This window comes from Syngnathus scovelli, chromosome 11 (assembly GCF_024217435.2).
Source record: "Syngnathus scovelli strain Florida chromosome 11, RoL_Ssco_1.2, whole genome shotgun sequence".
In the NCBI taxonomy this organism is placed as follows: Eukaryota; Metazoa; Chordata; class Actinopteri; order Syngnathiformes; family Syngnathidae; genus Syngnathus; species Syngnathus scovelli.
In genome coordinates this window covers 1754948-1777096 of record NC_090857.1, presented here as the reverse complement: position 1 = coordinate 1777096, position 22149 = coordinate 1754948, and the positions used below count along the sequence as shown (strand labels likewise).

Here is a 22149-nt window from a genome sequence, read left to right as displayed (position 1 = left end):
AAGCTTATGTGAGTCACAGGGAGTTCCTCAATCAAGCCTGACTACCAAAAATGTTAGTCAGATTTTCCTTTCTTGGCATCTCAAGAAAAACCTCAACAAAAAAAAAACAGTCCACAAAAAGGGCTGGGGGGGTTCACATGAATTCCATATACACGGGACTAAGAAGGAAATGATTACATTTGAGTATTGGTCTTCTTCTTGTAACTACTGTTTGAATCAGTATCGTTTGGAAGTGGCACTCCCTTCATTCGTAGCCTCTAACATGATACTTTATGAATCATAAAATATACCAAACGGAAAAGCAAATATGATATGAGGAACAGGAAAAAGAAAAAGTTTGAAGACTCACATAAGGCTCAGTTATCTGTGTGTACTAGAAGATGCAGCAGTAATCAATCTAAAACATGGCTTTGAGGAATGTGTATTAAAATAACAAATATTTCAAATGAACATCTGCTCCTGTTATTATAAATGAGAGATCTTGTTTGTCTCGCATTTCAAGAAACAGTAAATCATCACCATCCCAAAAGTATACAAGCACTTTCAAGTCCTTTTGCAGGAAATATTTTGTCTGCCCCGCTGCCCACACAAACACACTCACAGTCTGTCTGTCTTAAAACCTAGACAGCCTCATGTGATGGAAACCATCTGATTTACCTTATTTACAATGCTGATTGTGTGTTAGCCTCAAATCTATTATATTTTCTATATATTTTTATATTATTATGATATCGTCTCCCAGCAGTGTTTGGGTTGTTTCTGTCTCTCATGTGTCTCTGGGGTGTGGAAATTGTGAGACTGTGAATTTCCCCCTGGGATGAATAAAGTTTGGTCTATTATCTTTGAACAACTAAAGCTGTAGTACAAAAAAAGAAAATACCGAGGGATGTGGGAGTCTGCATTTCTGGGGCACAAAGAGTGTGATCTAATTGAAACAATGTTTGAGTGATGATAAGCTCAAGTATGCAGCCTTTTAAGTGGGATGCCACCTGGACTACAGATGCCCCAGGCAGGGTAAAGCCAGTCTGGAAGCCATGTTTATTTATTTAATCCTTCGGGCTTAAAGTCGATTCACACCATAGTGGAGGGAAAGGAAAAGCTGACAATGCATTGATTTAAAATAGCTGCAGAGGACACGAGACAATAATGACTGTATTCACTTAGATCTATTAAAAACAGACAGAAAAGTAAACACAGACACAAACAGTCCAAGCAAACTAACCAAGATGCACCATGCAAGCGGCTGTGTTTGAACAAAATGAAACTTTGGGCTCAGCTGTGAGAACAGGATTCAGATGATGCCAAACAGGATGTAGCGACGCACTGCAATAAACTTGAAATATGACTCATATTCCTCATTTACATGGAATCAGAGTCATGGCAGCACGTACATATTGAATTCCCATCCCTACATAAGTGACAGACAAATTGGTTTCAACATTTTCCTGTCCTGCACAAACAGGATGGAGACTGGAAGTTAAAAAAAATAATAAAAATGGGCAGGTGATGGAGTGTTGCTTGATTTACAGTGGCTGTAGTTTCATTTTATACTGAAGTGTTTTAAAACACATACAAGGCAACAACTCCAGGAGGAATATCTGTACACAAAATTGGAGTAATTTCCACTCCAATTACGAATTATCAGCCGTATTTTTTTCTGTTCCCGATCAGCTCAGAATAATGTCGACAATTATATCTTTGAAACCTTTTCAATATTTATAATTTAAAAAATATTACACAAAATAGCTGCAAATTAATTTGATAATCGAGCAATTGTCGGTTAATCAATTAATTTGGGCACTTCTAAAAAAAAAAAAAAAAAAAAATCAAATATTAAATAGACGTAGATGCATTCAAAGCCATTCATGTCCAAGTATTTTATCAATGTTCAACCTTGGTGACAATGTTATGTTTTTCTTGTGCAGGCTTGCCGATGAAAAGCCTGTGATGTAATGAGGTGACGACAGCGGCTGATAGTGACCTGGGTGGGGAACGCCATTTTTTTTTCCCCAGTTGTCAAGCACTATCAAGTTTGTTTCCTCACTTCTCGTGCAGAGTTCACATCAACCCTGCATGCTTCCCAGCACCCTTTTCCCAATCCCCTTCATTCACAGGAGGGCTCCATGTTTTTCCTAGCTTCAATCATTTCCTAATGGGACTTGGCAGCGTGTGGTTTGAGCCGAGCAAGAACCACACGTGACCACATGGAGTTTATGCTCCCAGCTGCTCTTTAGCGGTGGGGCAGAGTGCTTATTACTGGCATCTGTTTAATTGCAGCTCATGCGACTTGTTGAAAATAAATCAGTGGCTGCCGCCCAATGTTTTCCAACAAATGTCCCCCCTTTGGGTGGGGTTCATTGATGTCTGCTCGTTTCCAAAATGAGAACATCCCCAATTACATAAGACGCAAATGAGCGCATATTCTGTCAATGAGGCCATTTTCTTCCTGTTAAGTACATGAGATAGAAGTTCCTTAAGTTTATTTTGCACGCACACACACACACACACACACAATGTTATAATGAGTAAAGGCTAGTTTGTCTCAAAAAGGAGAAATACTTGCGACTTGTGAGGCCAGCCCGTAAATGACACAACATTAATAAAACTCTTGTGTTGCAATTGCTCAGGGAATAAAAGGAATTCAGGCCAGTCAAGCGACCAGTCTGTTGAATGTCTGTGAACGGTCAGATGTCTGAGTGTTTTCGCTGATCTGGGATGTGTGTAAAAGTACAAGATTATTTTTTTTTTCTTAAATCAGTGTCTTCATTAGGAATTCAAAGTGTTGGTGTGCACGGAAGGAGGGATGCTTGACCAGGGAGGAAAAACAAGATACTTGGAAATTGCAAAATGCTCCAAAAATACGTCCAAGAAAAACAGACTATAAATTAATCGAGAATAAAGTCACAGCAGCAACTTACCAACATGCTGAAAGAGAGCAGGGAACAAGGAGCTAAATGTAAATAGCCAAGACAACCAGGTACACCTGGGCAAGAAACACCTGAGCAGTGTTTGCCAATTGCACAGATTTCACAAAATGGGCGGAGACAAAATCCAATTGAGCAGAAGAGACACAAAATCAAAGGGAACGCAAAACAAAACAAACACACGGTCCAAGTCGTCAAAATGAATTTAGATCATTGTAGCGATCTCAAAAATGCAGTTGGGTACATCCAAATCCATTCAACCATGTGTTATCTATTCAAACGTAGATAATCTACAATCATTTTAATCAAGGAAGCCAGAAGAGAACCTGGAAAAACCACGCATGGGGAGAAATTTCAACCTGGGACTTATGAAGCAGACTTGCGAACCACAACAACACGAGTTTTCAATTCATGTATATGCAACGTAGTGGAAAGAGGTGGCTGCATGGGTTTCAATCTCAGTTGGAATCTCTTTTGCACCAAACGTAGGTAGCCCGCTTTCTGCATTCTTCGCCATGAAGTGTGACATTATCCTTCACAGCCCAGTAAAGGGGGGACCTCACAATGCGGGGGCAGAAACATGCAAAGGCGAAGAATGCAGCTGATTGTGTCTTTTATCAGCTGCCGCCGCCGCAGTCAACAAACTGAACCACATTGTAGTAGTCCTCGTCTACACCAACGTTCTCACGCTAAGAACCTTTCCAAACTTCACATTTGACTCATATTAGTTACTTTTATTCCAGTTATCAATATAAAAAAAATACAATAAAAAAAATACTTAGGCGGCAGTGAATATTTACAAGAGGCAAACGTAACGAGAAAATAAAAGTGCAGTTGTTTATCATTGGACTTATGACACACGAAGTCAACTGAATGGAAGTGCATTCTATATCAAATTCCTTTTTCCCTTTAGAGGAACTGCTCCAGTGTGTTGGCACGTCCTTCCTGACTTCCCAGATGCTCTCCAGTAGATAGGCATTCTTCCAACTGGAGGTATAACAAAACAGAAATGTTGAAAATTCCTCATTGGATCCAGTGATAGTGAGCATATTTTCAGGCACGGGGATGGACTATAGTACCTTTCCGTGCAAGGAGCCTTCTAAATGTTTTGGAAGATTAGAAACTCCGACTTCGGCTCTTCCCTGGTGTTATACGAGCTACAAGGTCACAAAAATACAATATTATCACACGCATTCTTTCACTCAGCAGATCACTTGCTCGCTACCTTGCTTGTACTAGCACAGGTGTGCACATTAAATAAAAATAAATTTTTACAATCACATAATTTTACTTTATTTTTTAACAAAAAGGTGAGTATTCCAGTTTCTCACCTCTGATGCACAACAACAAACAAAAATCCCCAGTGAATTATTTTATAGATGTCCCAATAGTTTTTTTTTTTTTTTAAAATATAGACTCCATTTGTTTTATGCTTCAGTACATTAATGGGAAAGCGCTTAATAATTAATGTTAGTCACATTTGCTGTCCGTCTGATCCTACTGTATCCATGGCAACAGAGCTGCATTGTCCCTAACCAAAGCGTCAAAGAATTAAACACAATGTAGTAAGCCAATTTGACATACCCTTTTCTCCTGAGAAGACATCGATGGAGAAAGAGCACCCCTATGCATGCGACTGAACACAAAAAAAAAAAAAAAAAACATTAAAGTTGTTGCAGCGTTACTTTGTGCGGGTAAATGAAATACTTACCTAGTGAGACGCACACCACGCTGAGTATAACAGGTAAATAATCTGGAAAAAAAGACACATGAATAATCTGTTCAACTCCAAAAAATAAATGTATCATGCGATGGATAACTCACCAACATCCTTGTTGGCATCTGTGACCACATCATGTTTTTCTGTAAAGAGTCAAATTAGGATTAGAATAATTGCGAATTTCTTTATTTAGTTAGTATTATTTCGGCAGGGTTGGTCCCACAAGCGCAGGGGAAATTAAGGCGGCACTGGCGATAAGTATCTTAGAGATATTTGGGCGTGAGCGTACCTCGCTGCATGGTGACTTCTGTACCGCCCCTGATAGTTATATCTCTGGGAGCTGCTGCTGCTGCCGTGGTCGATGGACTCAATGTTGCTGAAACGTCTGCGAAAAACGAAAACAACTTTGTTGTCACTGCAACATATAGTTTGTAGTATGTTTTCTAATGAGAAGCAATATATTGTGGTCACAAAAAAAAAAAATACAGTTTTAGTGTGGATCTGGATAAAGGTGCAGACTTGAGAAATTCATTTTATTTAAATTAATCTGGAGTACACTGCCACTTGGCTTGACCACATAAAAACAAATCACAATAGATAACTCTGTATGAAAGATGCAAAACAAAGCTTTGCCTTACTTTTGCATTCAGGAGGCGGAGAATCGTATACACCCATGTCATGGCACCGAATGGAGTCATTGCCAATGAGTGTGTAGCCTTCATCACAATTATACACGATCGTTTGGCCGTACGTTGGGCGGTCTTGGGAATTCCAGGAGTGGTTGCCATTGCTCACCTCTGCGGGCTTGTTGCACGTTATTACTGAAAGATGGCACCAACACAATTTTGGGCTTATCCTCTTTTGAAAACAAATATGTCTACTGAAAAAGACCATGGAAATATTTACTGTGACACTTGGATTTTCCAACCCAGCCCATCGGGTAGCATTGCTTGTAGCTGGTGCCGCTAATCTCGTAACTGTGGAAACAGCAGGGTGATGGGAAAGTTACTTTAGCCCAGGTTTTTCCTCCGTTTTGGTGTTCCCGCTCTCCCTGTAATCAGGAACACACCTTCTGCATTTGTGTTGGCATGAGAGCTAACGGCAGCTTTAGTTTGTGAAGGGAGTTTTTCAAAAGAACTTTGACAGTCGAGCAGCCACCAAGCATACTGAGAGTGGTTTGAGCAAAATGTTTGGGGAAAATCTTTCAGCGCAGTCAGCATTTTTTTTTTAAAGGGTACCAGAGTTGGGAACGATTTTTTTTTTGTTGCGTGGCCAATGGGAGATGGGCAACATTGGAAAAAAAATAGATGACAGATTGTGGTTTACTTTTCTTTATACTTGAATGTTAAAACCACACACACACTCTCACTTGAAATGTTTTATAATGACATTATGAGTACAGAAAAATACTTTTCTTCAACTCACCCTTTTTCACATGTGACTTTGATAGTGTCTCCAAAGAGGGTGCCAGCGCTGGTGTCAAAGATCATGTTTGGTTGAGGTTTAGGCTCACCGCAGTCCATTTCTAGTGTAAAGGACAATAAAACAATTACAACGAATACAATGAGTTCGCGTGTCCACAGTGGCTTGTAAAGCAGAAAAAAGAGGAACATCAGTGACATGAACAGTTATCTTATCTTTAACGGATAACGGATGTTGTCAGCTACAAGAATGGTACGTGGCAAATTTATTGAGCCTTCCCACAAAACACCAGCTTGGATAATGTCCAACATGATCTGTCTGAGCTGGACAAAAACCAAACGTATCTATGGAAACACATTGTTTTGATGTCGTAAACATCAAGCCGACCCGAAATAGAAGTGATCGATACTGGAAAATAGTAATCAGATCTTTAAGTGAGAACTCGAATCACTACAAAGTTTTACTAGTCAGATTTTTTAACTGTACTTTATCTGTATTTGAGAACATTGTGAGTACTTTCAAGACTATGCCAATTGCGTCTTACTTTTGCAGACGAGCTCAATTCGAGTCCAGTTGCCATTCAGGCAACGTATAACCTCCGAGCCCGACTCTTTTTCATAGCCGTTGCAACACTCCAAGGTGACGTTGGAGCCTTCCGGAAATTTATTCATCAGGAGAGCCTGGGTGCTCAACACGCTGTGGTTCCCTCTCCGAGGTGTGGGACAGTTGGCTGGAGGGAAAACAGAGCAAGAGTCAACGCTAGGATAAATATATATACAGGCACCGTGCGTGCTAATATGGAGCGAATGACACCAGGAATGCGAGAAAATTCTTTTGTTTAAAGAAAAGCGTGAGCGCTGAGAAATGAACTTTGAACAAACAATGACCACATCATTATTTATGAGAGAGGCTAAGCCACACAGGACAAGAATATCTGACCCCAGCACCTTAAAACTAGTCAAAGGAAAATTGTTCATCTTGCTCATCTACTAATGTGCAGATAAATAAAATGAATAAATGTGAACAAGAATGGGAGTGACAAAGTAAAATTAAGCAAGAGAGACAACTAGATGGGAATTTCAATCAATTTTTGTGACATGTATGTTGCTCCCTGATGGACAAACTATGCTATATATTTCTTTGTTTACATTCAAGTAAAAGACAGAAGCATCAAAACATAAATACATGGTTTCACAAGCGCAGCTAGATTTCAAAAACAAAGGGAAAAAAGGCATCATGCACGCTTTGATCGTGATGTCTATGATACCAGTGTCCTCAAAAGCATGATGAAGAAAGGCAATTTGATTCAAAAAAGGGCTTTGAAGAAGTATTTTTAGAATTGTAATATTATTCTGTTTTGTGTACAATTTGTGCACATCACATTGTACAGGTTAGTGTATGTGTCTTTCTTTATATTGGCTTTTATTTTGCATCGTTTTATTCTGCCGACAGGTCGAGATTGCCAAAGATAATCTGTTCTCAACTGCTATTGCAAGAATTAAAGTAAAAAAAATAAATAAACAAACCTGCATATCAAAAAGTAATTGATCATTTTTGAGAATGTAGAGGTAAAATATTATATCTTACAGTATTTATATAATATATTAGAACCATGCTCGGACAGGCTCCAGCACGTTCCCAACCGTTCAGAAGACGAATGAATGAGTATACATTACATTTTAACAATAATAATAAAAATATTTATAGCTATTGTGCTCACCTTCTGAACTCCACACAAGGCAGTAGAAGCAGAGTAGAGATGTGAACTTGAGGCCCGTGCTGCTTCCCAATTGAAAAAAGAATTCCATCTTTGCAATCTTGATGCCAAATGTTTCCATTTCAGTCACTCTTGCCGCTTTGACTTGTTCTGCCGGCGAAACAGAGACGCGTCTTTTTCTCCATCCCGTGGTCCTCCCCCTTCTTGGGGTTCCTCTCCAAAAAAATAAATAAATAAATAAATAAATAACAAGCCATCAAGTTAACGTCAATGGCACTGAAAGAAAGAAAGCTTTCAACATAAAACCAATTTAAAAACATCAGGAGCTCTATGAGGAATTCCCAATAAAAGAAAACATTTTCGTCCCCAATCCTTTTTTTTTTCTTTTTACAGACTAGATTGATGGAAAACTTACTTTTTTATTGTCTTCAACACATACTCTGACACAACTGTCTGGACAATCTTTTACCTCCCTTGTTTCTGGTGTACATGACAGTGATAATTTTGCATAAGTGTGCGTTCATTTGCAGTCTGAATGTGGAGGTGTGAACATGGCCTACTTGGGGGAAAGTTGCAGTCTCCAATATAAATTCCTTTCTTGGCAGCTTGGCTTTTATTTTACTTTGAAAAAGTATGACAGGAAGTGCTTCTAATTAGTCTATACTTGACTTGTCTCAACCATTAAACCATCTGGGGACAAAAAATGAAATAATCTCTCGCTCTCGTTTTTTTTAAATGTTATTTTTTGGGTGGGAATTTATTATGAATTTCTATGGTTACGTTATAAATTTTCCTGTCAGTTTCACAGTCTATTTCTTTTAAATGCGTCGCCAACAAAATGGGTGTGGCCTAAATAAGAAAGGGTATTCCCTGTGAATAATGAGGGAAGCCCTTGTTTTTTCCATCTATCCAAAGCGCTTGTCTTCACAAGGGTGGGAGGCCATCTGAATTCAATTTATTCTATTAAGTTCCATGAAAAAAAAAAAACATTATTGACGGATAAAACGTCTGAAAGGATGATGACGACTGTTGTCGTGACGTAGTAAGTTTGGGTTATCGTCATGGATACATTCCACAACTGAGCAATAAAGGGTGTTGTGATGTGCCACATTGCCAAACTCGTTGTGGAGGAAATTTCAAGGGGAGTGTTCCGTCCACGTCTGGTCTTGTTGACACTGGTCCTCCACCCACATGTGGTGTCTCCCCTGGCAACATCTTGATTGCAGCTTTGGTGTCTGGGGAACATAGGGGCTGCTATTTTGGGGTATAAATCGAAATGGACTACAAATAATGGATCAGTGCAGAGAAAATCTGGCTTTTCCTAGGATTCCCAGCCAGATTACAACATATTTGATGCCTGCTGCAGGGTAAACATTCCATGCCTCATAGTTCACCTGTTTGGAAGCATTCCAAGGCTGTGATGCACACAGACATTGAAAGCTAAGAGTGGAGGGAGGGAGGGATTTATCAGAGTGCTGGACTCCCACCTACGTTTTCCAGGTCAATGTCTGGGCAGGTCAAACATGTCACCTCATTTCCTGTTGCCAGGTTTTCCCATCACTTACACCACTATAGAGGGCGTCTGACTTTCCTGGGAAAAAATTGTGTATCCTAAGACGTAAACAAACAGAGACCTGGTGAGGCAGCACCACCTTGTGGTGATAAGGATAAATTACAGAAACATAACTTTAGCAGGATGGAAAACTGTGTGCGCGTGTAAACATAATGGTGCTTATTTACAAGAAATATAAAACAATTTGAGCCAGTTAGATTGCACACTTTTTTTAAACTGATGATACTCGGCACGCGCATCAAATTGGGAAATAATTGTTCTTCTTCACCTGAAAGGTTTTGCAAAGAATTCCATAGCAGTCCTAATTATTTAGAACATCGTATTGCCGGAATTACACAGAGAAGAGAAAACATAAGTATCATTTGGCCTTTGAGCTGATTTGATTTGTGGGAAAAATATCACTCCCACATCTGAGTTGGAAAAAAAAAATCTGTTACCATGACAACACGAGACCTCGTAACAAGAGCGTGCACTGCTGAATTTCTTTTTTTTCATGGATACAATCTAGTGCAGTCTTTAGGATGTTTCCAGAAAACTTTATTATTCAGTGCATGAACATAACACCACGTCAAGATTCTTTTTCAATCCATTTTTAAATATGTTCTTCCTTTTTTTTATATATAAAAAAATAATGGGGCAATTTCATGAATAGACCTCTGTTTTATTTATCTACCCACCCCTCCCCAAAAGAACGCCGAGCGAATATTTAGAAAGGTGCTGTACAATGTACAAACATTTACATATCTATGTTTCCTACGCCATGTAGAAGAGAAGCACACATATTGTTTTTTTTTTCCCCACGAAAGCGATGCAAGGCCACAGCATGATACAAGGATGAGGAAAATAAAGAGCTCAAATAAGCAGACATACAACACGAAAAGAAATTGTGTTTTCTGGTTGAACTGCCCTCGCTCACTATATTGCACAAAAACTCCCGATCGACAGTTTTGACACCGCATGATCTTCTGTTTGCTACAACGCTATGTTCCCTGAGCTCACCTGAATACTATAATCTTCAAACTCAGCGTGGAGTCAGTTCAACAAAAACACAAATATTACACTTAAAAGACTGACTTCAAAGTCAAAGGTTCTCCGAATAAATAATATAAAAATAAAACATCTAAAAATAATCCTGATGTTATTTATGAAGTCATAATTTAGATGAAAGGTCAGCACAGAATACTAAAGCACGAGATTTTTTTTCAACAATAACTTTTTTTTTTACCATCATACATTTTAAAAACCTAAAACATTTCAGCTTCATTTCCGACCATTTCTGTCAGATGATGGAGGGATGGATTTACGTGAACCTTCAGAAAGTTACAATTTTGAATCTAAAATATTTAATATAATGTTTAGACTTTAGAGCTATTGCACACGCTTTATAATCTTCTCATTGAGAAATTTTGCAGGAACCAGAATTGTGCTTTATGTTTAGAACATTGAGAGGGGGCAGAATATTAGTAATATTATAGTTATTGGTTGTGCGAGAGAGAGAGAGAGAGAGAAAGAGAGAGAGAGGAAGAGAGAGAGACAGAGATGCACAGATGATTTGGAACAAAACCAAAAGCTGACAAAAGCTTAACCTACCTTAAATCTGTCAACTAACGTTTCGTACACTTTACAGCATAAAGTAAAGACAAAGCAAGTAAGTGTCCACAGTAAAGCCATAAGTTGCGTCACAGACCAGGCGTCAGTGACAAAAAGTCAGAAAGCAGCACACCTCGTCTTTTCTTTTCTTTTCTTTTCTTTTCATTTCTTTTCTCTCCTCAGTAGGCAGCGACATGACTCACAAGTTCCTATATAAAACTGCCGTCTCGGCCTTAACACGGAACATTTGGCGACAAATCACACAAGGTTAAATATCATCTGTTATGCTACAGGTGGGGACGAACGCAGTGCGGTTGACTTTAGTAGATATTTCCTGCAAAACATGACATAACATTCATATATATATATGTATAAATATCTATATTACAAGCGACTGCACACATTGGGTACGGCGGTTTACGCGTGACCTCCAAGTGTCATGACATACCGATAGATCCCCAAGCGGGAGAACATGGGACGATACCGAAATGGCGCTCTTAAAAATATGGAATGGCTACATGTACATAGAAAGGGAGTCCTTGGTTTACGACAGGGACATTTCCGGATTACGAATTTTAACGGGAATCGTAATGCTGCTTTTGAAGTGGAGTCGCACTTGAGATAGTCTTACTGTAATTTCAGGTCATATTTCCGCCGAAGGAAAGGAACCTTGTCGTAAACCGAGCACCCCCGAGAGTCGATTCTTATCATTGCTGTTGTTCTGTACGCTCAGTAAAGCAAAAAGCACAAGTTTCTGGTCATTTGAAGGATGCTTAAGGAAGAGAGTGAACAGTCTGGAGTTGAACGCGGGATGATGAAGAACTTGTCTTCTCGTGTGTCAAAAAGAAGGATGAACTGCATGCGAGATAGAAAAATATTCCTCAGTGAACTTCCCTTCCTTGCCTTGCATAATGGGTTGGATGGATGCGATTGGCACAAAATCACACGGCGAGACCTTCTGAGAGCAGCGAGTCGAGGCAGGGCGGCGATGGGGGGGAGGGTAGATAGAGGCTGCTACATGCCACCAGTGCACCCCCCCCAAATAGACAAGCAAAGGGTTATAAAAGTGTAGCACTCTTTCTGGAAGCGCTCAGAACTGAAGACTCGTCACGTTATCCTACCAAAAAGGGTGTTTCAGGACCTCGGCCTGGGAGAGGATTCTTGCTTGGCTTGGAACTTTCCATTCACCAGGGCTAATGGGCGGGCCCCTGGCAGGGCTCCTGGCAGTCCTGGAGGTCATAGGTTCCACCTGGCTCTTCCAGTTCTCTGCGCTCTGCCTCCCGTTGATGTCTCCGTGGATGGAGTGTCTCTGGTTTGCTCTGCAGCCGTTGGATTGTCTGGCCGTGTCAAGACTCGGTCCTGACCTCAGAACGACTTTGCTGTCGCTGCTCCTTGATTCTTTGTGTCTGCGAACAGGCCGAGCCCTTTCTCCGAAACTGGCCGACCGTGTTCGAGTGGCCCTGTTCTCGCTGCGATTTGCTACGTGCGCGCGGCTCTGAGTACGTCTGGCCCCGCGAGGCTCGTCTTTGGCTTCGAATAAAGTTTCCCCTGCTTTCGGGCCGCTCGGCATCTTTCCCGGCATCGTCGGTGCCGTCTCGGCGTCCCGCCATTCGTCCCGCTCTTCCACCGAGCTCAAACTCCGCAGCCCTCGCGACGAGGATATGCCACTCCGGCGGTGCTTTGGACCGCCGGAGTAAGGAATGGACGCGAGGGTGGAAGCCCCGGTGAGGTATGGAGAGGACAAGGGTGATGTGTCCGAAAAAAACACCTCTCTGGTGGCGCTGGAGGGAGAAATGTGTTTTTGACCTGCAGAAAACCACATCAAAAGTTATGGCTGATTTTGAGTGAAATTTCAGGATAAATTGAAAATAAACTGCTCCGTTGTATTGCTAATCATTTTTTGATATAGCCCAGAATTATTGTTTATTTATTTGCTCTATTAATTATTAACTTATTTGATCTATTTACTTATTTATTCATAGTAAGCTATCTGCTATTGTTCTATGCGGTGTGTTGAAGTATCAGTTATTTGAACTCAAAATAATTCATTAAATAAAAATGTCTAGTTGAAAGATGAGATGTTGAAAATGTGTGTCAGTTTTACAGCGATAGGAAGAGCCCTTGAAGCAAGCACCCTTGGCTCTTCTTTTTGGAGAAGTGTGCAAGCGAGAGAAAAGACACTAAGGAATATGTTTTCATAATAATAATGTGTTTAAAATCAAAAAATAGAATGTGGTCTCTGTTAATATCTGATTTTTACCTTTTGCAGGTGAATCTAGAGAACATCCTCCATGATAAAGTATAAATCACATATTCTGGGAATGTTGCCATTTAGCTCTTTGAGAGAAAACAGCAAGTTGTGCAAAAAAAGTCAAATCAATTGAACCTATAGTGCCATTTAGGTTTCACCCTGAAATTTCCCCAGAGCCAAATATCCCTAACTCTTTATGAGTAAAAAAATAAATAAAAAATCTGAACAAAAAAACGGAGGTAGCTATTACCAAGGTAGAAAGAGTAGAGACCGGGAAGAGGCATGTGAGGATGTTAGTGTTGGTGCTCGGTGTAGTAGCATACAGTAGAAGAACCTGCGCTACCTGCATGACAAAAAAAAGGAAGAGATGAAGAAGACCCAGCAGGAAGCAGATGGTTAGTAACTGAATGCGTAAACCACCATAAGTAAGTACACGTGGCGTCCCAAGAATGAGCAGCACATCGTTAAGGAAACAGGAAGGTAGGTGGAGGGAGGGAGGGAGGGAGGGAGGGAGGCTGGGGTAAAATTATACATGCCGCTCCTCATAAAAAGGCTCATTTGGAAAACACAAGCGGCCCACCTGCTTGCACAAATGAAATCAATCTGGCAATAACATATGAATTTTAATTAGGGAACAAATCTAGGGGAAAAAAGTAGCATTTGGAACTATAATTGCAAAAAGCTGTACACCCAATTGACATATAAACACCTCCATCACACAAATCCACAAGATAACTGCTGACACATATTTGAACACTGTTGCTAACCAAAACAGCAGCACGTCTAAATGATAGGATACTGGTTTACTTGTTGAAAATGATGCCAAAATATTTTAAGTACTTAAAATGATCAATAATAAATTGTGAAATAATTATATTTAAAAAACTTTGATTCCAAAAATGAAAAAGAATTAAATTAAAAAATGAGAAATAGTATAAAAAAATGACAGATATCAAATTTACCTATGCATGGGCCTTAGGTCTATCATTTTAGCAATAATACTGTTTGTAAGTAGCAAAAAATGAGAATAAGCAACCATTTTAGAAAGAAAATTAAAAAATGAGAATAAAATAGCCTCATATATGTAATATTGGCATATTGATATTCGCACTTACTGCCATCTTGAGTCAAGCCAGCGCCGGGTCGGAGCAGCAGCGCCACTTTGCTTCCTCCTGCTTGGATCAGCTCGATGGCACGCGTATGCGAAATGCCTCGGGCCGGCTCGCCATTGATCTCCACAATCTCGTCTCCGACCTGCCCGAGCAACACGCACGGTAAGTGTTACAGCAGGGTCACAAGTTCAGCTCATTAAAAAAAAATAAATAAAAAATACCTGCTATAAAAATAATACCTGACATTACTGTGATGCATGAAGCTTAAAAAAATATGTAGATAATAAAAAAAACTACTTTGGCTGCTACTTTGAGGATTTCGTCCGCTGTAGGGGTGGTCCGGAACGTAACCTCCATAATAAACAAGGCATGGGGAATTATTGTGTGAATAAGATAATTAACAAGTGTGGTCTCAGAACTAATTACATTTGTTAGTCAAGGTACCAGTTCAATTTATCATCAATTACGTTGCTGACCCCAGGTTAAAGCTTGCGGACACACTTAGTTTGAAAACCACTCATTTACAGTGCACACACAGAGCCTGCAACACCCTGGAGGGAGCTTCTATTATTGGAGACGACACAGGACGCATGTCCATCCGTCGTTTCCTAATCACGCCTGACGTTGGCGTGCATGCCCGCAGACCGCACAAGATGCTTTCCCCGTAAGGAGCTTCTGTTCTCTTTCTCGTTCCAGCTTGAAACCAAATGATAATGACCTCCGGAGGCTATTAGTTCATGCAGCGCTTTAGATAGGGGGGGTCAACATATGGAACGAACAACCGGGGTGGGATTGCGGCTTTCTATGCTAACGGTTTATTGAGGAGTAACGCTTTGGCCACTCACGTGGATCCTTCCGTCCAGCAGGGCGGGGCCATCCTCAGCCAGTCTCAAGATGTACAGACCCATGTTGTACTCGGTCCCCCCTCGCAGGCTAAAGCCGAAGCCTCTGGGGCTCCTGTCCAACTCTACAGTCAGACAACCCTATGCGGCATCATCAGAACGTTACCATTCATGAATACAAGCGAACCTGTTCCATTGGCAGCCATGACAACAGCTCAGCAGACATGTGTCGCATTATTTTGGGTCTCAGAAAAAGCACATTTAGAAACGGTTGGAATTCCTCTTGTTTGTTTCATTTTAAATCAATTGTGGTGATAATTAGAGCTACGCAGATGATTTGCTAAATATGGCCAGCTTCAGAATAGGAAGAAAATGAGATGTAAAGATTATTGTCACCTGGTTGGGTCCTGTCACACACAGAGCCCCCTGCTCTACTGGGATATTTTTGTGTTCAGACCAAGAGACGCCCTCTCGTTTGTCCTCCATGTCCAAGTTATAGCTGTCACACACACACCCACACACACACACACACCTTGTCAGTTGGTGTACATGCACTATGCTGCAGGCAAAACACTGCTCGATCCATTATGCAAAGTGAAAGAAAAACAAATGCAATGCTTGAGGCTCAGTGGACCAAAGCGGCATAGATGATGTATCGGGTGGTTTGAAATTTGCATTTTTGTAATCCCAGTTATGCTACTTTTGTTTGGAAACATCTTTTGTACATGTTTGGGAATCTTACATCATATATTCATATCACTTATTGTGCATTCATGCTTGTTTTTTTTCAAGTTTTGTTCCACTGTCACCATTTTCCTCACAAATCATGGACACAAAGAAAAAAGCCAAAGCGCAAATGACATTTTGCACAATTTCCTTACCGTTCATCCTGTAGAGCCGAGCGTTGTCCGATAGTTCGATGCTGAAGAGCTGGACTCTGTCGAGCGGAGCTGGCACCGGAAGGAGGACCCTTGTACTCTAAAGGATTTGGAATTCCAACAGGGAGTAGCATTATCATAAGTATTTCATACTCCAAGAAGACACAATTGACTATCAGGGCACCGCGGAGATCTAATAACGTTTGAATTCACTCAAGCCTTTTGCACTCCTCCACGAAAAACCTACATTTTTAATGTCGATGCTAAAATATTTATAGCTACTTCTCTTGCTTGCGTGAGGACCTTCAGCCCAAAGTTAACAACAACAACAAAGCAAACCCACCATCCTCGGGCACCACAGTGAGTGTCACCACGTTGCCGGCGTCCTTGATCAGTTGGACGATGTCGTTGTGAGAGAGCTCCAGGATGGAGCGACCGTTGACGGCCGAGATGCGGTCGCCCACGTGGAGCAGGCCGCAGCGGTCCGTCGGGCTGCCTTCGATGATGCGGCCGATCTTGTGAGGGATCACTGAAGGGTGAACAATCAGATGTCAGATGGTGGACTGGCTGATGGATGGATTGCAAAGAATTGAAGGAGACTTAGATGTTTCACTGGAGAACGGCTGACTATCTCACCTCCGTACGGGGGTCTGCTCTTGGATGTAAGGATGACGAATCCGAAGCCCTCAGAGTCTTTGCGGTGCAGCGTGATGTCGAAGGACTCGTGATCCAAGGCGCTGGGCATGGGCAACCGAGGTAGTTTGGGGGAGCCGTTGACCAGCGTCGGCGTCATCTCCTGAACCTCCTCATCTGTCGCGTCTGCCGTGATACGATTCGTAAGAGTCATTTCTGAAGACATAAGTTCATTTTTTACAAAATCTTTGACCATTTGTTAATATTTTGTTGTAGCGCTAGCGCTCACCTCGATAGATGACCTTCCTGCGTACGGTCAGCATGACTTGACCGTTACGGGCGGCGTTAGTCATGAGGTCCAACACCTGCTTGTGCGAGCGGCCCTTCACAATCACGCCGTCAATACCGATGAGCTCGTCCCCGGCTCGAAGGCGGCCGTCCTTCTCCGCGGCGCCATTGGGCACGATGGCCCCGATGTACACCTGGGGGAACACGTTCTGACGGGGGGTTAGTACCTTTCAACCTAGTAGATAGTAGCCATTGATACGATTAGTTGATTTGACTACTCCGTATTATTTTGCCGACACTGAAACAGAACTAGGTAAGCTTCATTTGCTGTGACGGTTTTTATACTTACTGGCTGCTGAGGACCTTCTCCACCCAGAACACGGAAGCCAAAGCCCGTCTCAATATCCCTCTTGAGGAACACATCAATATCTTTGGTGTGAGGCTCTGCGGAAGATAAACAAGTCAAAGGTTATTGTTTTACGCGTAGCCTGTGAAGGTGTTGACGCGCTTACGTCTGCTGTCCAGCAGGGCTTTGGATTTCAGGTACAACTCGGTGGCATCTCGTTTGGGTGAGTCGTTGGCAGCGCGCAGGGTGCTCGTGTTGGAGTGGTAAGGCAGCGCCTGGGGAACGGATTCGCCGATGGCGTTCAATGTCTCCGTGCTGGCCGTCATGTCTTGCCTCTGCGTGGATAATATGGTTAAGTTACCCGTCCATCTATTTTCCATATCACTCAACGGACTTTAAACGAGAGGCAGGGTTCACCCTAAACTGGGAACAGGACACAAACAAGCATTCACCTCTAAAATAAATTGAAATAGACTTTTGGGTGCCATTAGATGACAGTATTGGTCTTTAAACACCTCGGGGATCTAATTTTCAAATGATAAGCATTTTTTTTTTTACTTTTCTTCCATCCAAATCCAAGTTTTGGGTGGTTTAACAATTGCCTCGACAGTCAAGCAAAGTTTTATGATGGTGACAGTGTTAGATGGTGCATAATGAAGTCACTTGTGGGATTTTTGTTTTGTTGAACTACACACAATAAAAAAAAAACAAATTATGTTTCACTTTGCCGCTTCCACTGTGGTAATAGAAAGTGAAAAATAAAGGCCATTTTTCACTTTGCTGCAATTGGGGCTCTAAGCTGCAGGATTGTGATTTCCCTAAAGATTTGACTCGCCTCCTCATTCTAAAAGGCCCATCTTCTTTTCTTCCAAAGTGTTGTTGTATTAATACCAGCACCCAAACCAAAGGTAGGCTCATCCCAGCTTAATAAGCATGTCAATCCCCTAACAATGATCCCCCCCTAAATCGAGAAAGGAAGCAATTAAGACTTTTCCAGGGCAAAACAAAAGGAGGACCTCGGAATCATAATCAACATTCTCATTTCCATCATTTAATTTGACGTCACGGAGGGCTTAGCGGTTAAAGAGGGCAACAATGGCCTTGGAAATGAAACCCAGCGCGTCTACTCACAGGCTTGAGACTCTTCACGGGCGACGTTTGACCTACCAAGAGAGAAACAGAAATGTGTCAAACCGCGAGATGGCACTGCCTCCCCGGGCGGAAATGAAAAAGCTGCTCTTGCTCTATTAATGATGGATTGTACATGCATGTGATTAAAGGTGGCCAGGGAGCGGGGCCCCCGCCCGTACACGCAAACGACAACACGGTCCGAGCAGGGCTGCTAACAAGACGGCTGAGCGCATTACAAGCGTGCGTATTATAATTTCCCTCAACGCCCCCCACTGTAGCCTCACTCGCTCTATCTCAAGCATTCAGATTGTTCCCTGCAGATCATCTCTAAAACACCCCCTGCTGATGCGTCCCCCCACCGACCCCACTTACTGCATTAACTCGATTAACAAACAGTCCTCGGGAGCCTCGGGGACCTCGCAGTGCTGGACTAACGCTTGGCGTGATGAGGGGTTAATGGAGCCTGATGGAAGGAAAGTGCTGGAGTATGGCTGGAAGCGGACAGAGCGAGTGGTAGTTTGTGGGGCTGGGAATCTATCAAAACTGCTGAGCCAGGCGGGCCCGGATTTGCAACATGCTACATTTTGGGGTTACGGCACATTTTATGATTTCAATTCAAAATGATGCTGAAATGAAAAACTAACTGAATTGCCGCAACATAAGATGTGAAACTTTACTCAGTGAGAAATGTGGAAGGAACCAATGATGTAAAATATCTGGAATGGTTTGAATCAGCCAACAAAGATGAGCTAACGCTTTTAATTTGGGAACTATGTTGTGAAAATGTTGGAACTTTCCAAACATGATCAACGATGTCCTGAATAGGCCAATGAACCTGAATGGTTTGAATCGGTTGAAAAACATGGACTGATGAGTTAAATATTTAATAGTAGGAAAAGTGGACATTTTTGGAAAGTAAAAGAAAAATGTTTCCTACATGACCTTCATTCTGGGAATATTCGGCTGTTGGAATGGTTTGAATTATTCAGAAACGTGGAAGGAAAAACTAGGTCCGACCTATTTCCAAATTTGCCCCTGGAGAGCTCCACGATTTACTGAGGCTTTTTAAAGACCTCTCCAACACTGCCAATGGTCCATTGCTTTTGATCAAAGCCAATCCAGTGAAAAAGGGGAGAGGGGGGGGGGGGGGGGTTCATCAACTCACGCGGAGAGTCCCCGCGGCTCTCGGAAATGACGGATGCGTGAAGAGACTCCTCCCTCTTGAAACAAAGCCCATCCCCACGCTTATGTAATTCCCGCTCTCTCCGAGTTGCAACACAGCATCACGCCTTGGGGGAGGGGGTGGCGGGGTTCTGCAGGACTCAATGTACATTGTGGAAGCACCTTAGAGATGTACCCAGATGCACTTATGTTTGTAAACCCGGAATCTCGTTTTTGGGGACCTTTAGAAACTGAGGACTCTGTCTAATTCATCAGTCAGGAGTCAGATAGGTCCCTCATGACCCCCTGATTCTATCAATTGGCAAGATTTTGGAAGATTAGCTGCCCTACCTCCACGCAGCACGAGCACGTTGACCTCACTCCCTACAGGGAAGTCTTTGAGGATGTCTACCACTTGCGCGTGGCTCAGAGTTTGCACATTCTCCCTGTTGATCTCCTTGATGACGTCCCCTTTCTGAAGGCCACGGCACCACTGGGCGTCCAAGATCATCTTCACCTTCTGGCCCAGCGGGCAGTCGGCGATAGCGAAGCCGAATCCGCCCGGTCCCTTGATCAGCGGCACGCTCGCCAACTCCGGCTGCAGCATCCCGGTGGCCGGGTCGCCCTGCCTTCCGTTGGGCAAGGCGGCGACGACCGGCCGCCCGCTGGAGTCGGTGGTGACGTAGTGGAGCTCCTGGGAGGAGCCGTGCAGGACGTCGCCTTTGACCAAAAGCGGCTGCCCGTTGATGAGCGGCACGGCCGTCACCACCTCGCCGCCGTGCAACGCCTGGTTGGCCGGAGGGGGCGGCGGCGGCAGAGGCTCGTCGCTGTCCAAATTCACGTCTGGGGGAAGTGCGTAGCCGCGACAGAGTACCATATCCACGTACTGGTTGACGGGAATGGACTGGAACATCTGCACCACCTCCGGATGGGTTTTCCCCAGAACGCACAATCCATTAATCTCCACGATCACATCACCTAAAATGCAGGAAGAGTGAAATCAAGCCACTTTCCTTTCACTGTCACCGAAACCCTCCCTCTGAAATAGTCTGCGGCTGGATCGTCAGTCTTCTTTGCAGATAACACAGAGACAGTTCCCTTCATCTCAAGAAGTGTTAGCTTAATGCTTTTGACCGCGGCCCAGTTAGCAATATTGGAAGGCGTCTTGTAATATCGTCGATCAACAATCCATTGAAAAATCAGAAAATGTAGTGTTTGGAAATGTGCCGCTTGTGATGCTTGAACCTCAGCTGTCACAGCTATGGAACTTGCAAAAGATTGGTTTAGAACATGGATCCAAACTCTGTAAAACTCAATGTTTTTGTTTTGTACTTTCGAAAGGATGCAAAAAAATATACTATATATAAAATTAACGTGGTTGTACAAGTGGGATGTAGCTGAATAGAAAATTACCCAGTCCCAATAGATTGAAATGGATGCTAAATTGGAGTCAGCGAACATCTGCCACCAATTAAAATGCCTCTGATTAACCCCGTATAAATTTCAGCTCTTCTAATTGGCTTTTTTCAATTAATTATTTTTTCTCCCTATACATCATTTTTGCATTTATTTTTCACAGAGGCCTTAAGGTTTCATGCAATTTGCAACTCTTGATAATTCCTTCCAGTGTGTATTCTTATTGTAGTGTCCATATTCCAAAGTGATTTCATTTCTGAGCTGAACGGGCTTTTGTGTTCCTCACCAGATGCCATTTTGTTGTCTTGGGCAGCTGGACCGTCACTGAAGACATTTTTCACTTGCAGAAACTCGTCGGTGCGGTCACCCCCGATGATGGTGAAGCCGAAGCCCTGCGAGCTCTTCTTCAGCGCCGTGCGGTACAGGTCGCCTTTCAGCTGGTTGGGGTCTGCGGTGAAGCCAGGGACGCCGCTCTTTCCTGCAGACACACATCGGAATTCCTGACTTCCTCTTGGTGTCCTCATAATGGACTGAACTTCATTTCGTGTTTTGAAAATTGGGCCCAATTGAATTTGTTATTAAATAGCCTCGCTCTAACAGTATTATACTTTACAAAGAAATTAATAAAATAAACAAATAACAATAAATAATTAGATTGTACAGAATTTAAAAACAAACTGGGCATCACTATCTAAACCCAAATTGACCAAAATGCACTGAAATACCTTCCTGGCGTCCTTTGGCTTTTTCCGAACGCTCTGTACGTTTGTGAGCAGTGTGCGAGGAATTTAAATGTGAGCGTTCTCATTCTATCAAATGGTTGAGCAGTTCAAAACATCCAGCGCCGCCGACGTGCGCGGCAGCCAGCGAGGAAGGGCGCTTTATCACAGCCGCCGTGGACTCCAGATGTCCACATGCCGTTACTGTGTGGATCAAGCCATGCTCATTTGCATAATCACATTCAAATTGCTTGATAAACTCGGTGGGGATTTGTTGCGCTTCTTCCTCTGTGTAAATGACAATTTGACTGTCTGACTGAAATAATGCAGGAGGACACGAGGTAATGGTGGAAGTGCCGGATGTACACACATGACAACAGTAGAGGTTATGAATAGGAGGAAAATAAAACAACTGGAATATTATTT

At 42.4% G+C, this 22149-nt stretch overlaps 2 protein-coding genes across 6 annotated transcripts in view; both read right to left on the bottom strand.

Annotated features, from left to right (window-relative positions):
- Positions 1–3637: 3637 nt before the first annotated feature.
- im:7151449 (complement decay-accelerating factor) lies at positions 3638–7999 on the bottom strand. Its single transcript, XM_049734126.2, has 11 exons — positions 7787–7999; positions 6611–6796; positions 6070–6169; positions 5551–5621; positions 5283–5465; positions 4934–5029; positions 4749–4787; positions 4636–4677; positions 4509–4560; positions 4004–4081; positions 3638–3911 (listed from the first exon to the last, which is right to left on the bottom strand). Exons 1-10 carry the CDS (start codon positions 7902–7904, stop codon positions 4024–4026), a joined length of 945 nt encoding a protein of 314 aa, XP_049590083.1. The 5' UTR covers positions 7905–7999; the 3' UTR covers positions 3638–3911; positions 4004–4023.
- A 1872-nt stretch (positions 8000–9871) lies between these two features.
- The window catches only part of LOC125977538 (novel protein similar to human membrane-associated guanylate kinase-related (MAGI-3) (MAGI-3)), a 69523-nt gene continuing 57245 nt past the window's right edge, over positions 9872–22149 (bottom strand). For 2 of the 5 annotated variants that reach the window (XM_049734110.1, XM_049734108.1), the window contains 13 exons: positions 21291–21482; positions 19940–20566; positions 18428–18459; positions 17463–17631; positions 17300–17394; positions 16952–17159; positions 16666–16878; positions 16373–16558; positions 16033–16129; positions 15548–15650; positions 15155–15292; positions 14313–14451; positions 9872–12752 (listed from right to left, as the gene is read on the bottom strand). In XM_049734110.1, the coding sequence (XP_049590067.1) occupies positions 12064–12752; positions 14313–14451; positions 15155–15292; positions 15548–15650; positions 16033–16129; positions 16373–16558; positions 16666–16878; positions 16952–17159; positions 17300–17394; positions 17463–17631; positions 18428–18459; positions 19940–20566; positions 21291–21482 (2888 nt within the window). In that variant the 3' untranslated portion in view covers positions 9872–12063. Of the gene's footprint in view, positions 12753–13447; positions 13541–14312; positions 14452–15154; positions 15293–15547; positions 15651–16032; positions 16130–16372; positions 16559–16665; positions 16879–16951; positions 17160–17299; positions 17395–17462; positions 17632–18427; positions 18460–19939; positions 20567–21290; positions 21483–22149 lie in introns of all 5 variants that reach the window. The other 3 variants (XM_049734112.1, XM_049734113.1, XM_049734111.1) reach the window with 3 other exon arrangements.